The sequence below is a fragment of the Leguminivora glycinivorella genome, chromosome 1, assembly GCF_023078275.1.
Source record: "Leguminivora glycinivorella isolate SPB_JAAS2020 chromosome 1, LegGlyc_1.1, whole genome shotgun sequence".
Taxonomy (NCBI): domain Eukaryota; kingdom Metazoa; phylum Arthropoda; class Insecta; order Lepidoptera; family Tortricidae; genus Leguminivora; species Leguminivora glycinivorella.
Window position 1 is genome coordinate 21,129,471 of NC_062971.1, and position 18,694 is coordinate 21,148,164.

At 36.0% G+C, this 18,694-nt stretch overlaps 1 protein-coding gene across 1 annotated transcript in view; it reads right to left on the reverse strand.

Moving 5' to 3' along the window:
• Positions 1-14,147, reverse strand: part of LOC125239796 (serine/arginine-rich splicing factor SR45) — a 94,402-nt gene extending 80,255 nt beyond the window's left edge. Inside the window, exon 1 of the mRNA XM_048147526.1 lies at positions 13,758-14,147. Coding sequence (XP_048003483.1) covers positions 13,758-13,823 — 66 coding nt within the window. The 5' untranslated portion in view covers positions 13,824-14,147. The remainder of the gene's footprint in view (positions 1-13,757) is intronic.
• Positions 14,148-18,694: the final 4,547 nt, after the last annotated feature.

The following is an 18,694-nucleotide window of genomic DNA, read 5'->3' on the forward strand; positions in this document are numbered from 1 at the left end:
TAAAGATGGCGGCCGAATAATAAAAAAAATATGAAATTTTCAATTTTTTTTTATTCTCACGAAATTTACAAATAGTTTTCCTACCATATATATTTAGCGTATCGTTTCGTACCGCTATACACGCAAGACTGATTATTTATTTTGATCACAACTCACAACTTACTATATTACTATTCAGAATCAATGTTTTTAGTATTTATATACGTTTAAACTTGACCATCACATAATTTTTATTTTAATACGTAAAAGAACTTAAATGCACTTAACATAACATTTGTATTAATAGCAATTGTCCTATTAATTTTCGACAAGAGATAATTTTCGACAACTTCTGTAGCACAAGGAGCGTATGTTTTTGTAGTGCTGGCGATGTTGGTGGGATGCTGGTTATTAATTTTGGTTGGAAACAGTTCCTTACGCACCAAGTTAACCGTAAATGTTGAGTCTGCGGATCAAGTTTTCAAGCTTGGCCATTATTCATTTTTGCTCTGCTATTTCAGGGTAAACCATAGGAACGTAACCGGAAGAAGCTGATAGCCTCATTGTACGACATGCCAGGTAATTCGTATAAAAATACAAACAAATACCGTGCCTATAGTAAGCGACAGTGTGACTTTACTTTTGACTGGCTGTGGATCTACTTAAACGTTAATCACATTGACTTTTACTCGGCATCACCATCAGTGAACAGCATTCGATAGTACATATGCATTGCATGGTTCCATACAAAGTGCATCAAATCAAGTTAACAAATTGTCGTGACAATAGTGCGGGCGCAATCGAAGCGGCAAAATGAAACGCCGACCGGACGCGTTGTTGATATCGCTTTAGAAGTCGCTAGGAGACACCCGCCTCACACTCCCTCGGTCACCTTCACCACTATACAGCAGGATCACAGAACATAGCATCATAATAAACTTGGTAATAAGTACCTATAACATCTCGCCCTAAAGCGTCTGAATTTTATGAATCCGATTTGTACGGACGATCTGATTTAAAGTTATAAAAGCTTCTTCGAAAGTCTATAACTTGCTAATCAGTTGAAAACGCCACGAGTAAATATGTATCGCTTAACTTCAAACTCTGGTTATTCGGCAAACTTTCTGATATACATGATTACTTTTCAGATTATAATATTTTTTTTATATTAATCAACCTTACAGTAAAATGTATTTAGCAGAGTTTGAATTTAAGAAATACTTACATATATTATATTTGTCAAGTTTAATACATACATAGGTAACAATAATATATACTCTTCTCTTGATACTGCAAAATAATATTACTGTGGAACATACTGTGTATGGCTTAACTGTTTAGTCACTAGTCAAGATCAACATGCATGGAGTAAAGCGTTCACGATAATTTGTCGTCGACAAACGAGTTGGACCAAAATAGATCGGTTTCCAGATCAGAGTGCATTTCTAGTGGACGAACATTAGCCGATAACCGTTATCAGAACACGTATAATGCATTAAGCGTTTGATAACGTACCTAATAGAAGCAGTACTGGTTGGTTTGAAATTGAATAAGTATTACATATTCCCTAAAAATCTGGGTTAAGTTCGGTGCATTTACCTCAAATCCTATACAGGGTGTGACGGGTAACGCGTTATGGAGGTTAATTCTGTGCCTACGTAAACATACCTGTAAAGCTGTTGCGTATGTTAGCTGTTGCTTATATTACCTATATAATTATAAATGTATAGATTGTATAGTGCCCAAAAATATGAAATCTTTGATGACAATTGATAATGCTACCCTATTTCCTCGTGCTTCAACCTACATATTTACATACAATTTTTTTTAAACGGATAATTAATCGGTTTATGTATGAACAGACAGATAGCAAGAGTTACTTTCACATTAAGAATACAAAGTATAAGAGATATATCAATTAAGTACCATATGTTTCATGCTAACTGTACAAAAAGCGGTAAGAATTATATGATCTAGGATAATGTAATTTCAATAAGGAAATTAAACCAATAACGCATTAATGTAACTTACATCATAACTGAGATACTATAAACTATTAACTGACTTCGATATTTCGACATCTGACCTGACATTTAGACGGGTGCTTCGTAAATGAAGCATTAAGTACGTTTCAATAAAAAAGTAAACAGAACTTATAGAAAGCCAACATAATATAAGAGTCGTGAGAATCAGAATCAATTAAACCATCCATCGAAAGCCTGAGAAGATGATCTAAGTAGCCAAAGAGATATATACCCGTAGTTGTTGATAACATCGATAGTAATGCTGATCAAGATTACGACTCTGTAACAGAATAACGTAACACTGTTATTAAATCTATTGTTGGTATATTAGCACCGGTTTGGCTACTCATTATGACCCGACAACATTGTATCAATAGATCTCAATGAAACGAAATAGAACGTGTTCGAATTATGCATATTTCAAAATTATAGGATTGTTCATAAAACTATACAGATCCACTAAACAGTTGCTATGAAATAACATTAAGGTGTCTGATTTATGATCATAACAAAGCTTATACAGACAGAACTTATGACTATAGTACTGAAGTTTTCGGCAATTTCATATGCATTTTTAATTTTTTTAAGTATAACATCTTTGGCGACCGGTCTGGCGCAGTCGGTAGTGACCCTGCCTGCTACGCCGCGGTCCCGGGTTCGAATCCCGGTAAGGGCATTCATTTGTGTGATGAGCACAGATATATGTTCCTGAGTCATGGATGTTCTTCTATGTATATAAGTATTTATATATTATATATATCGTTGTCTGAGTACCCACAACACAAGCCTTCTTGAGCTTACCGTGGGCCTCAGTCAATCTGTGTAAGAATGACGTCATGCTCCACGGCAGCGCCACCTTAGCTTTGATGAACATAAACATATGGGAAAATATCTATATAAAGTCTATAAAATTCTAGACTAGTTAAAAAAATATCTATGTTTCTAGTTTCGTCGTGAGCTCTTATACATTGTGGCGCTGCTGTAGAGCATACTCCACAGCAGCGCCACCATAAAATATCAATTACTGCATATGGTACAGGCAAGTATATGGCTTCAAATAATTCTATAACAATTCTTTATTGACCTTGCTTACGAAATCCCTACTTTTATTTTGCATTTAGGAAAATACGATGCCACAAACCTTTTGTAAGAAATAATTATCGCAACGCCTTATTGAAAATCTCGGCAAAATTATTAGTGTGTTTGCCTTGATTTTTTATTAAGGCGCTGCGATAATTATTTGTTATAAAAGATTTGTGGCATCGTATTTTCCTACATGCAAAATAAAAGTAGGGATTTTGTAAGCTAGGCCAATATAGAATTGTTATAGAATTATTTGAAGCCATATACGTGCCTGTACCATATGCAGTAATAGATATTTTATGGTGGCGCTGCTGTGGAGTATGCTCTACAGCAACGCCACAATGTATAAGAGCTCACGACGAAACTAGAAACATAGATATTTTTTTAACTAGTCTAGAATTTTATAGACTTTATATAGATATTTTCCCATATGTTTATGTTCATCAAAGCTAAGGTGGCGCTGCCGTGGAGCATGACGTTAAGAATGTCCTTATAATATTTATATTTATTTATTTATTTATAACATAATAATAATGATGATGCATGGTAATGCAGGTTCAGTTTTATTTTGAGAACTATAATGTGCGCTAGATATTTTGTTCAAAGCCTAATAAGAGTTGCTAATATTATAAATAGCATTAAGAATTACTTTGTGCCCAAATACAGCAGCTCAGATCCTAACGTAAAATTATTTGCAGATTTTTAGCGACGACACCAGATCTGCCCTTGTATAATTTAAGCTATACATCAGTCAATGTCTCATTTAGGTGTAGGATGACGCATAAAGACCTAGCTGAAACCTACTCAGAACTTATATCCTCTAATACGAGGTCGGCCAATCTCACAATACTCTTATGTTGTAGCAACTTTCACGGTCAGAGACCCACGCTATAATAATAAAAACGTTTTAACTATTGTTGTTTTTTTTTTGTTCACTCACAAGTCACAACTATTACAATATTTAAATTTAAGGGCTTAAAATCAAGGCCAGTAACCATAAATTATAATATATACCCGCAAAAAGACTGCTATTTATTTACCAGCAAAATTTTACACAGTATTGTTATGTAGATTATGAAAACGTCCTCAATAGAATCACATGCAGTGACAACAGCAATAGCGTGACGACAAGGAAATGCGGGTTACCGTTTAGAAATCGTTCATTCTTAACGTACCGCACCGTACTTACACGAGTATTCACCTGGCAATTACTTGTTACACACTACTATTTCACTAATTATACTAAAACAAGGACTACCATACTTTGTGTAAAAATAAATTATCATTAGAAATATAACCACTTGCGGGTTTCGGAAAATTGAGTTAATTAAATGTAGCCTATTATTATTATATATATACCTACTTATTTCTGCAACGTACTAGTATAAATGTACATGAAACTATTTTAAGAGTATGAATGCAAACGACTAACTTTACTAATAGTAATGATAAATTTAAAGAAATATAGTTAAATAAAATTACTTTTTTCAATTCCCGTTTTCATACTATGACGTATTTCATTCTTCATGTATCTTCAACTATCAATAGCATAATGACACTGTCTGTTCTGTACAGTTTCTTCCACATTATTGCACCGAATAACCCTAATTAACACAAGTCAAATTATAATCTATATTGAATCTGTTGATATATTGATCAACTGTGACCTGGGTGGCCGAGCGGATAAACAGGCATCTGCCGCGATTGCAGAGTACGCTGGTTCGATTCCAGCCTCAGGCACTCTAGTGCCTAAGGCCTACTACTCATTTACTACTTGGTCACTTTTTCTTTCATAAGTGTAATTTATTTCGGTTTTAACTGAATAACCCTATTCAAAGTAATAATGTAGAAATACACACATACATTAGATTTTGGAAACATATGAAACCGAGAGTTTCCGTGAAAATACGAAGGAAAATATTTCGCACGACATCTGTAACCTTATTGAAGTAGACTTATCAAAATCTTGTTATATGTAATTAAATTAACACCTTTACGCCACGTTCTAGGTAATCTAAAAGGACCTTTGTAGAGCATATGGTTTCCGTTGACAGTAATTAACAATTGCAGTAAAAATTATCAGTAAATAGTAAATAGGTTTTTAATTTATTATAACATTTATATTTTGCAACGTTTTGTTTATTGTGTAACTAAAGGTACAAAATCTATTTATGCTAGTCAAACGAAGCCAGATCCAAAATCTATTTATCAAGATTCCACTTCTCGAACAATACGCTAAAGACGTTGTAATAGGCAACATATTTGCAAGGTATCAATCTGAAATGGACGAACCATTCGTTCATCTATAGTATACTTCTGATCACTAAATAACGTATGGAACTAGCATGTCCCTAACTTTATAATGTTAGTACGAAATATACCGTGAGCACTTCTTTGGGGCGACGTTTTACTACTTTTTACATAACAATTAATTAAATAAATGCCTAGAAATACTTTATTCAATAAGTTATTAATTAAAGTTTCAATATTCGTTCAGAATAGGCGACAATGACTGCTTACGTTAAATTTACAATTAATTATTCATTATTAGTAACGGTGATTTTTAACTAACTTCTAATCGTAATCGTCATACGTAATCAACATCTTTACTTTTGAAAGTTTCAGTCGAACGCAACAGACTACAGCACGGAATATATACATGCATACAATCACTCATGTATCCCATGAAGGGGTAGGCAGAGTACGTGAAACTATGTGCTCTGCCAACCCCTTCATGGGAACGTTTCAGTGCCACTCTTGGCAAATAAGGGGTTGAAAGAAAACGAAACTGTGACATTGCAGTGACAGGTTACCAGCCTCTCGCCTACGCCACAATTTAACCCATATCCCACAGACGCCTTCTACGACACCCACGGGAAGGTCGAAAAGAACGGGGCTGGTGAAATTCTTTACCCGTCACCACACGGGCAAATATAATAATATTACTGTAGTTTAAATTTCAATATATAAGAGAGCCTGGGGCCATTTTTCTGTACGTCATTTACCTACTAATATTAAAAATTGGTTAGCCGGAAACCTGACTAGCCTTTGAATAGTAGATATAACTTTAAATTAAAAATTAAAAACTCATCCGAACCCTGAGATTTATTCAATAACTTGCTTATTTCATTAACAATATATTATACGTATTGGTTAAAACGGAAACAGGTATGCGTAGATGCTTACATTTATTTAGTTAAACACACAATCAACTGAATGAACAACAAAAAACACTACAGACATAGACATAAATACAGTTTGTAAATTAGCATTTAAAATTGTAACTGGTTCTAAATCTTCCTATAGAATAGAAAGTAACTAATTGCCGTTTACGACGAATAAACCTTCAAACAACAAAATATGGATCACGTGTCTGAGCTTTCATATGGGAATAACTTACGCCAGACAGTATCATATTTTTACGATAACTCGGAACGTATACCTTATATCAGTAGCAATAAGGTTACCATTTAATTGTTAAAGTTGATCGATAAAGGATGTCGCACAAGTTACGCCCAGATATGATTCGACGCGGAGCGTAGGTAATGAGGATATACTGAGCTATTACAATCTCGATGTAAAATGTAACATTCAGACAAGTAGACAAATTGCGGTTAGAAACCAATATGCACATTATAGAAACTTAGAAAGCCGATATGGCGTTGGCACGCGTTGGTAAAGTTGCCATTTTTGTTTTCACATATTAAGGCAATAGCGGCGGTTGTTTCGGCTTTCGATTCAAACTATAACGTGGGTTGTATTTGTATACCTAGCTGAATTTAATCAACGATCAGGAAGACATTGTGATTTCATGTTGTAATAATACCAGTGAGGCAAGTACTAGAAATACTATCTAGTATAGATATTTGACTAGTATTGCAGCTTTAAGAGATGTTGGGTATTTAGCTGTAAAAGAAGCACCTTCTAAGCTGAGAGTGATGTGTACTGAAACAAAGCCGTCTTCACCGGTCAAAAAGCCATTAGGAGTTGCGTAAAAAGAACATTACGATTTAATGGAAATTCCACGGTTCTTGCAGTTAACATCCGACGCTACGGCTTCGAATATTGTTGTGGATGTTGCAGAAGCTATCGACGTAATACGAAATTAGCTGATGCAATCGAAATAAGTCATCAGTTCATCACAATCAATGGTGTAGGTAATATGAAACTTCCTTTAAAGAAATGAATAAAACACATTCACATAGATGAAATACATATAGAAACCAGCAAGTGAATGAGTATGAGTATGTACTATTTAAAATAATAGGCAAGCATGAAACTTTATACAGGTACCTACAGCAAGTAATGAATACTTTAAAAGGGCGTCAATAAACTTAAAACAGGCATGTCCACGGCATGTCACTTCTGTTGATCGAAAATCGGTTAAATTCGTAGGACCTTGGAGCATTTTAATTACACGTGATTTAAGCGTGTCTAAATCTTAGTCCGTCAATCAAAATACCAAATAGTACTAATAGTAATCAAATAGTACTTATAGTTGCAAGATACAATGTAATTTAACCCTTGTTCTACAGAATGTTGTACTGTACGTACAGGGAAATCTATTTAGTGTCTGGCTTCAAGCAGATTGTAGGATTTGTAGGTAGGGTTTGTATTAGCGCTTCTGATCATAGACAAGTATACCTACTTATTCCAGCAGTGAATGATATGTGAGTTTGAGTTTTTATACGTGCAGTGGATTGATAACATCTACGTTACGATTATGAATCACGCACCAGTTTCCGAACTTTTCTTTTACAAAACGAAACCATTTTCATGTTGGGAACGGTGTTTAAGTCACTTATAAGATTTGATGTCCGACACATAGGAGAGGTCCCTCCTCTCAGGCAGTGTATCCATATAAGTAATATTATTCTTCATAAAAATAGGAATAGGTACACTCTCTTCACTTTAGTAACCTTATTTCTATTAGTACACGGATTCGGATCCATTTTTTGTCTTGCACCCGAGGCAGACCAGAACGCAGCATAAGTTTCGCAAGTCGAATCCGAACTGGCTGATAATACCAAACTGAGCAAGAGCATTGCCAACTAGGTAGCTATAGGTTTTGCCAACACGCGACTGGTACGTAACTATAAAGTTTATATCGAATGTGCACGAAACTTTATGGGGCACTGAATCATACTGAGTCAGAGTGATGCTGAAATAGTGAAAGTAACATAATACAAAAGCATCCTATAAATCGTTAGGTTTTCTAAATTTGAAAAAAAGTGATTGTATTAAGATTAGTCGGTTATTAATTTTATGGAAATATGTTAAGAAATACTAGGCGTAGTGATGTGACGTCTTCATCGCCCACTGGTTTTACCAAAGCAATCAGTCAATGCAGGGCAGCTTTTGGCGAGTAGCGACCCACGTACCTGATATGAGGAGTTCTGACACCTGAAGGGATGGAACAGGGCTCTCTACGTCTGGCATGTAGACTCTTTAGGGCTATATGGTTCAGGTCCAGGGGTGAAATGTGGCGTTTTATTAGCCAAGCGTCCAGTTTTTAATGCCATAACCCAGTATCTAATTTATCAGCTTAGTCCAATAGATCGGTTTATTTTAGATTTTATCAACACTCAAATAGTATTTAGTTTTTACCTGGCGAGGGCAAGGGCAGCATTAGCTCGGTGTACCCCTTACATTTCATGAAAGTCAATGGGACTATGTGTTGGCTTCGGGTCCGAGTACGCCTTTCTAATCTAACGTTCGGAATACCCAATAATTTGCGAGATGAGAGGGATAAAAATAAATTTTAATGCTTAACCTTTCTTAATAAACCAATTAATACATGGTACCGGTGATACTGATAAGATACCATGTATAAGATGAATGAAACACGATTCAATAATTTAAATTATATGTACATAGATTTAGTGCACATAAATTAAAGCTATGATCAGTTAACGTTTTCATAGATGCGCAGCGGGGGGGTTAGCTCACGCTAGCACCAGTCCGCCCCTGGCACCCGGACTTGGCATGCGACCTCGGGATCATAAAAATTGTATTATCTTTCTCATAGCCGATACACGCACACAAGACATCAGTCTGACAAAGTTCAAGGACCTAATTCTTAATGCATAAAGAGCTCAAGTAAATTTATCAAGATTCTTAGACAAGTTTTATAAATTACGTTCTTTTTTTGTGTCAAATTTTGTTTTATTCCAAATCGCATTTATTTACTTAGATTAGACGTTATATGTAGGTATTGCATGCTTGTATTCAGGCCTTTATTCCCATAAGGGGCAGGCTGAGTGCTGAAAACTGGTCAAATTTCAGTCCCGCTCCTAGCAATTAAGGGGTTGGGAAAAGTTGCCAGCTTCTCGTCTACGCCACAATTGAACCGTGCCGTGAAGTGAACCGTGTACGTTTCCTTCCGTGGGTGTCCCAGAAGTAGTATATAAATATGTAATAGTTAGCGCATAAAGAGGCATTTGTTATAATTATATATAGATCGAAATCCGGATCACTGATAAAATAAACAATTACATTTCTATTGTAAGTTTTTGTCCGCTTCCCATATAAGCTGCTAGACAAGCTTCATTTGTGTTGTGAATTACAATTGTGAGAATAAAAAGCAAGTAACCTTTATCACGTTAACAGAAATGGTCGTATGTGCACTCCAGGCACCACTAATCATATGTCATTTTTAATTAAAACGAAACGCAAATATGGCGTTGTCTCGCGCAAATTAATTGTGTCAGACGCTTGCCCCACATCGCATTGTCTGTCGTGGGATCCAGTTACCATTATTGTTCATTGGTTTGGTAGCAAACTAGCAAAATAGAAAATGATAAAATGAGGTGTTTTAACTTCCTCATAAGTGATATTTTAATGTGTAAGTACACGCATGGCTCTCTTTATCTGACTTGGCAAAAGAAAGTCAGGTAGTCTAAAGGACACGTCGTGTGTCATATCTGTTAAGACTGACACAAGACCCAGTCGGTTCAGTTAACAAGCCACAATCTGAAATCTTGAGTTTCACTTGGCTTTCCTTAAAATAATCACTAACAATGTTAGTTAGCAACTCTTTGTTTATTTAGTTATTACCTGTTCTAAATATAATTCTGTTAGATATGAATAAAATAGTTTACTTATTATTTGGCATAATAATATCCAAAGTTATAAAAAGCAAGCACTGCCGACTGCTGGGAGAAGAATACATTTCTTTTCAATATTATTCATATGTCTTTCCCATCACGGAACAATGGTGTTCCGGACCTTTGGGAGGCGTGCGCGGGGCCGAAGCCAACGCGTAGAGGCCCTTTCGACACTTTAATGAAATGTAAGGGGTACACCGAGCGGATGTTGCCCTTGCCCGTATCATGGGGCACACGCAGAGGCAACGTATTATTGAACGCCATGCCCGAAAAAATCACTGAGCCTAGGTAGATAGGTACCAACCAGTTCAAACGTCCAGTAGTTCGTTGCTTAGGTATTTAGGTAGAAATAACACTTAACCAAGTTGAGTTTCCTTGGTTCACTCGCATTAGTGGTTGCGCAAAAACGGATGAACGCATTTAACAAGTTTGTGTTGCCTTAAAGCGTGGAGAACATTTATTCGTATTAACCATGCAGTACTTACACAAGCACACATTTTATTCAGAAACATTTTGAAAGTAAGTAGTAGAGCTAGCTCGTTTTACCTTGGTGAAGTTTATAATTTGTAACTTAAAAAGTTAAAAGCATGGGTAGGGGCACAAAATAACCAACCTTGCATGAAATATACAGCGAAAAAACGAGACTACGATTGTATGGCGATGCTGCCGCAGCGTGTGCTCTTAACTGCAGAGAATTTGGGCGAATATAGATATTATTTGTGTCGCTTAACTTCAAAACTGGGTAAATCCATTCTGTTTTAAGGTTGATTATTTTTCAGATCATATTATATTTTTTATATATTCAACCTTAAAGCAGAATGGATTTACCCAGGTTTGAAAATAAGAGACACATTTTCGCATGTTACATTAAATGTTACGAAATTAACTTAACCAACCGTAAATGTTTTTGTCAATGCAAAGTTGCAGCCTTAACAGGGTTTTGCATTGATGACTAAATTCGGTGGCGAAACACTTGAAGATCTGCACTGGCAATGACATGGTTGCTAGCGTACGCCGTAAAAGGGCATGGGGCACACGCCGAGTTTTACAGTGATGTTTGTAACAGCCTTAACAGTTATTCACTAAATGTGGCGATTTTAATGACATGGTTGCTAGCGTACGCCGTAAAAGGGCATGGGGCACACGCCGAGTTTTACAGTGATGTTTGTAACAAGTTATTCAGTGTTGGGATTTTAAGCTTGCTGTTCCATTATAGAGTAGTGTTGCAGAATAGTCACTATCAGTAATGTCATGCATGCAACATGATTGTTTTACTATACCCCCTCCCCCCATGCTCTTTGCACATATCCAGTAGGTGAAATACCTATATTTATTCTTATATGTCTTTAACAAGTTATGTGAGAAAAGGCAGACTAATTCAAGAGGTCTCACTGATTTCCAACATCTTAACATGGGTGCATAGTTTGTTGGTTGCTTCTTGCATTTTCCCTAAAATCATTCAAACCTGCAATAGAACTGACCTGGCTGACCTGGCCTGAGGTCTGAACTGCGACCTGGATTACTGAATAATACAACCATTACCTTTGGGACACTCACAAGATGGAACCTGTACCTCCGTATAGGATACTCTGTACACAGTGTACACTCTTGGCAAAGATCTGGTATAAGTAAACTGCAAGAAGTCTGGTTTAGCTAGAGCAAGACTATAACTGTCACTGAAACACATACCACATACATTGTCACCTTCGGGGGGAAGGGGGCTTAAGGATTTTAAAATGGCTTATTAAGAACCACAACAAATGTATTATTAAGAACTGATGAATCAAAAACACTTCATAATGAACACTGTTTACATAATAATACTGATAAGGACTTTAAAGATAAACAACTGTGAGCAAAACAATACATGTCATTATCTAATCCAGACATATGTGCTGAACTGCTCATGCAGCTTTGTTATTAGAAAGATGACATGCACATGCAGCATGTGTTATTGAATACACACCTTGGGTGGTATGTTGGCTAGAGTATTATTGAAGTGAAACTTGCAATGAATGCAACTTCCAACTGACAGCGCTAAACAATCAACGCTAAACATTCAACTCACTGACAGCATTAACCATTTAACGCTCAGTGTTGCCAATTGGAATTTTGAAAACCCAAACCCTCATTTCCACATTACGAAGTTTCACACACAATTTTTATAATAATTTGTTTTTTTTAGTCTGTACATGAAGTCAACTTGAACTCTCACAGACAGCAACAGCAACAGCAGCAACAGAAATTACTGTAAAGTGTAAACATTGCATCAAAGCTGTACCTAAAATGTATCCACTTAGATAGTTATTTTTCATAGATAAATTGAAGTTAAAACTTTCTGTAAGCAATACATCAAAACTGTACCTAGTAAGCGTAAACTTTACTAAGATAGTTCTACCCACTTATATTATGTAAGGGAGTTCCCTCTGCCAACAAACTGTCCTGCAGTTTGGCAGAAAATTTAATTAGACTTATATTGACCGGGATATAGACCGTGATTACCTTTTTGATTTTTGTCGAGCTCCTGATAAAGGTCATAAATCACGGTCTATATCCCGGTCAATATAAGTCTAATGAAAATAACCGTGAATCATTCAAAACTCTTAGAAGATTTAATGTTGTCAAAAAAGGGTTTATTTTGAGAATAAACAATTTATTTATTCATTTATTTTTTTATGAGTGTGACTTATGACATTTGATATTCTTTGTTAATCATATGGCTAAACAGTACTAGCTGTGTAGTAAACATACTGCATTCACATACAACTACTTAATATGTCACTGTAATTTCACAATATCGTTTTCTTTCAACCATTTAATTGCTAAAAGTGGCACCAACCAAAACTAACCATTCCCATGTGCTTTGGCCGTGTACATGCGTATACCTAGATTAGTGCACAAGAATATAAATCTATGTTTAAGACATTATGTTGTCATGTGACATGTAACTAGAACCGTGAGCTCAGACAGTATGGTTGCCAGGTTGTTGCACATTTAGCACCACCCAGGGGTCATATGCTGGGTTTTAGAGATTAAGTACCAGCATGACTATAGCAATATCCCATAATAAAAAAACCAGCGATTGGCACTCAACTATGTTAGTAACAATTTCACTAGCCAATTTTGAAAGGCTGCATATGAGGGATTAATGGGATTAAATCTTAATTGTTCATAGAACACTGTTAATAATTATGTACATCACATATCATATTCATTGTTAATGAATGATTCATCAATATTGGTAATTTCTCAAGCCCAGAAAGTTTATTTCTTTACAAATAAATGTCATGTATGTTTAGCATGCAAAATGGTTATTGTTTAAAAATGTCCACATTTAGATGTTTTTATAGGTTTTAATATTTAAAAAATATGGTAAACAAAGCCTGGAAAACAATTTAAAATACTTGCATAGACAACAGTTTCTGTTTGCTCTAACACTAATTTCTAGATAACTTTAGACTTTTGTTTTATGGTCTTTGGAGAGATCAAGGCTCGTTGTCAAACTGCAATAAGCAAGTACCCTGCTGGAACGAGTAAGTAAAAGTGTAACAATGCAATTACTCACCACATTGTTGAAATTGAAGGTTGAAGTGTCAGGAGGAAAATATTCTCCGTTCATCTTGTCGCCCATCGCGAAACAAACACTAATTACAACACACACAAATCTCACGTCCCTGGCATTTCTCTAAACGACGCACCAATCGTGTAAGAGTCCTAATTTGGATAAAATGCCTGACGACGGTTGGGGACTTCGTAGCCCCAAGAAGTCCGAAGAAGCATTATACTTGATCACACATTATTGAAAAAAAAATATGTCCATAATCGAACGAAAAATACGAACCATCACAGTGTTTGATTTACAGAATAGTTTAGATCCGTTCTAATTAAAACCTGTAAAATTATTTTATTTGACAATTTACCTTGACACACATAAATGTCAAAACCGCCATCTTCTACATGGAGTTGCCAGACTTAATTTTGATATGAGTTGTCACTCGCAAAATATTAAGACCCGTACAGACCTTCTGACTTCTGCTAAAAAAATCACATGTGATTTTTCGTTTTTTTCTTAAGCCGAGTCGAAACGCAATCGCATGCGGTTCAAAGAATATAATACTGGTTCAGTGTCCAAACAGTGAAATCGAAGACCTAGTGGCTGAACCTAACATCATAGGAGAGACTAAAGCACACAGACTCCGTTGGTTGGGCCATCTTGAGAGGATGGATGAGGATCGAAATGTGAAAAGAGCATACCTAGGTCGCCAAGCAGGAGGACGACCTGTCGGACGCCCTAGGTCTCGCTGGAGCGACATGGTGGAGGCGGATCTGTGCGAACTCCAAGTCAAGAATTGGCGAGAGGTAGCGCAGGACCGAGAAAAGTGGCGCTGTCTTGTATCGGAGGCCAAGTCTCATTTTGGGGCACTGAGCCAACGGAGTAAGTAAGTAAGTAAGTACAAATTACCCTCCAATAAAAGTTGAATACGTATATTTTTTTTACTAGCCTATTGTAGTGTCCCACTTAGGGTTGCAAATAGAAAAAAAAGCAATTTTTTTTTTCAGAATTTTGAAAAAAAACCGAGCACCATGGTTTTTTTTCAGATGAACAAATAATTCGACAATAACGGTTTTTCGTGAGTTGTAACGTGTTTCAATAACAATAACGTACATTTTAATTCGATTAACATTCAGTATACAAACGTTTATTGGGGAATCCCCATAGATTTATATATTATTAAGCTAGATTGAGCTGTTAGGCCAAAAAGTGTGTCCACGTGAGAGGGTAAAGTTGGGGCTGGTGTCCCTCTCGCACTTATTGCAACTGTCAAAATTATTTGAATGACGTCATCACTGTCATTATTAGGGGATACCAGTCAATATTCAAAGTTACTACCAAATCTACTAATACCGAATTAAAGGCATTTTTTTATTGCGCAAATCTTTGGTTTTATGGCTTCATAATAATGACTTACCAATTCATTACAAGGTATTAATACTCGTATCCTTGCCTCGAAAATAATTAATAATAATACAAAAATAATTTAAGAAGTTTATAAGGTGCACTAGGGTAATTCCGAATGATTTTTGCACTAGTTGATAAGGTGTATGTGTTTCCACGAACCAGTCAGTATAGCAAAATTTTTAGACGGAAATAGTGAATAACACACTTACTAGATGGAATAGCCTAACAATGGATTACAGAATTTTTCATAAATAATGTAAGATTTTTAAAATACAAGCATTTCCAATCTAGTTTGTTTTTTCGTTGCAAAGGTGCAATTCCGAATTGGTTCGGGTAAATCCGAATACACTTGAAAACGAGTTTTATGTGTATGTTGCATAAGAAACATATTACTTTTTTGATTGAAATTACCCTCCCGGCTCTTTTTACTCGATTTGGCGTATAGGAGTACTTATACATGTGTTTATCAAGCTTTTATTTCGGATTTACCCGATCAGGAATCTGTGATACTCAAACTTTAATGACACATTTATATCCACCATCAATAGTTTCCAAGGGGTCGCCTTATGATAATGTACCTACTTAATAAAAATCCACATATTAAAGGATTAGTCTTTAACCTTTAAAAAAAAGCAAGTAATGCACATAAGCTTAGGTGGAAGACCTCCTAGGCCTTTATCAATCCATGTTGATGACACACGTGCTTCGTTGAAATTCACCGAACGGACCTGAAGGCAAATGTACATATTTTAGAATCGTTATATCCGAATAACAAAAGAACTTAATTTTGTTTGTTTGAGAACTACTGAAATGAAATGAAATTCTTTATTCTTCAATTTAGGCATTAACATAATGCTCTTATGAAAGTCAAGGGTACATTTGTACAAACATAAATAAATAAATTAACCAATTATCCTAACTGAAAATACAATTTAAATTAAATAATTATGCATATAAAGCAAAATACATTAGTTTGGTTTGTCACTTAAGTACATTTTCCATATATCCCGGTCTGTGATATAGTCCTTAACTTTATAATATGCCCTAGCAATGAGCGCCCCTTTTACAACGGCTTTAAACTTTGCGTCTGTAAGATTACAAATTTCTAGTGAATTTTATTGTAGAACTTTGTACAGTTTCCCAAGAAGGACTTTTTCGTTTTTACTAGTCTACAGGAAGAAACTTTAAGCTTACCCGAATTTCTGGTAACCTTTGCTTTCTCAGAGTTTGTTGGAAAAGCGTACAAATTTCTCCTGACACACATAATGACTTCGAAAATTGACTGGCTATTACTTAGAGAAAACAAGGTCGGGTAATTCCGGTACACTTTGTGACACGGAATTCCCCTCTTCGGGTAAATCTGAAAATGTAATAAAATACAAGCTAGAATAGTTTAAGCCGATTTAAAATGGCTAAAAAACGAAAATCTCTCAAACACAAAGGCAGTCAATTCATTTACTCACCAAAGTACAGAGTTAGCGATGGTCGTCTAATTCCGAATGACAAAAAAGCGGGAATTTTTCACTCGCTCACTAATCTGATGCGCCACAAGTGTAGTTTCGCCGCTAGCGTCTCGAGCCAACTTACGCTGGGAGGGAGATACTTGAACGTCATAGGGTGCGTTGCCAGAGCAAATTATGTAGCCGCGTTTAGTAGATATTAGTAATTTTCGGAATATCCCAAATTTTGGAATTAGCCGAGTAAACCTTAACCTTAGTTATCATACAGGTAAAAATACTACTACTATAGTAATCTTTTTAACACTGGTCACACGTGCGAGAGGGACACCAGCCCCAACTTTGACCCTCTCATGTGGACATACTTTTACTAGTCTGAGAAGAACGCTTTTCTGCACCGGTGATAAAGTTCAATTTAGTATGGCAAAAAAAGTGTGAGCTCAGTCCCTATTGAAAATCCATGGGAATCCCCGATGCGGCGTGCAGCGTGGAGAGGCGGTGGTGTTGCCAACAGTAAATAGTGATAACTACCAACTACAGATTTCGTAAATCTTATACTTTTAAACGAGCAATTCTTGTATATTTATTTATTTATTTATATATATCTTATACTTTTAAACGAGCAATTCTTGTATATTTATTTATTTATATATATATTTATTTACACTGACGATCTCGGAAACCGCTCTAACGATTTCGCAGAAATTTGTTATATGGGGGTTTTTGGGGGTGAAAAATCGGTCTAACTTATCCTTAGGTCCTGGAAAACGCGAATTTTCGAGTTTTCATGCGTTTTTCTTCGCGCGCCATCTCGTGTGCAGTAGTTGTACTGTTAAGACAGAATTCTTTCGGTCGATGTAAGTACTATTTATTGCAAACACTAGATGGCGACACAGGTCAAGGCTAAAACGAATAGAAAATACACTATTTGAGTTTTTGTGGCGAAATGCGCGCCATCTCGTGTGGAGTAGTTGTGTTGTTAAGGCTGAGAATTCTTTCGCTCGATGTAGGTACTATTCATTTTTGAACTAGATGGCGACACATGTCAAGGATACGAAACAGAACCGAGCGAAGCTCGGTTGCCCAGATATTGTTACTTTTATAAGACCATAAATGAAAGTTATTTGATTAAATTCGTTTAATAGCTAACATTAAGTCTAAAAAACCATATAATAGTATTTTATGCAACTGGCGTTTAAGTGAGGTCAAAAAAGACGAGTGGCGTGAGTAACAATTTGAGGCGAAGCGAAATTGTTAATAAAGACGCCAAGAGTATTTTTTGACTCAGTTAAACACCGTTGCATACCGTTGAATAACTTTCGTGAAATTCGCACTATTTCCTGTATTTTGACGCGTCGACTTCCCCTCTGTTCCTGCCTCACCCGGTCGCTCGCACTCCCCCGCGCCGCCGGGAGGAAGGTTACCCTTCATGGACCAAAAACTCTTCCAGGCGTTATCAATACGTCTATTGACTCTGATTTGCCTGTTTTCGAAGGAAGCTATCTGGCCAAAGTAAATGTACTCATCAACTTACTGTATATCCTGCCCATCTACCGTGACCTCAGGTTTTGCCCGATTGGTCATTAACCCTTCGTCTGTGTCGGTCAAAAAATTGTCATAAAACAATTAACGTTGACAACATTTGACATATTATTTTAAAGTCCAACGCCTTATATTAGGATCCTTATCAAAAACAGACGAAGGGTTAGCTTAGTTTTTGCTCTGTCCATCGTGAATCCAACTTCAAGGCTCGCTGTATTGAGATCTTGGAGCATGTGTTGCAATTGAGATGCCGTATGCCGTATGGGAAAAGAGGACAATGTCATCGGTAAAAAAGTGGCAAATTATATAATTTATTTTGTTTTGTTTCATTCAATGTTTAACCAAATGAAATTCTACTCTATTTTCGTTGTTAAATTTCATTGATGGACAGCTATGAACCCTGTAAGGGCACTGTAAATTTATATCTTTAGCTACCTTACTATCTAAATTCTACCTAGTTACATATTATATGAAGTATATTGTAGGTACATAGGCTCAGATTATTCTTTGAATATACACAAAGGTAGTAACAATAAAAAACGA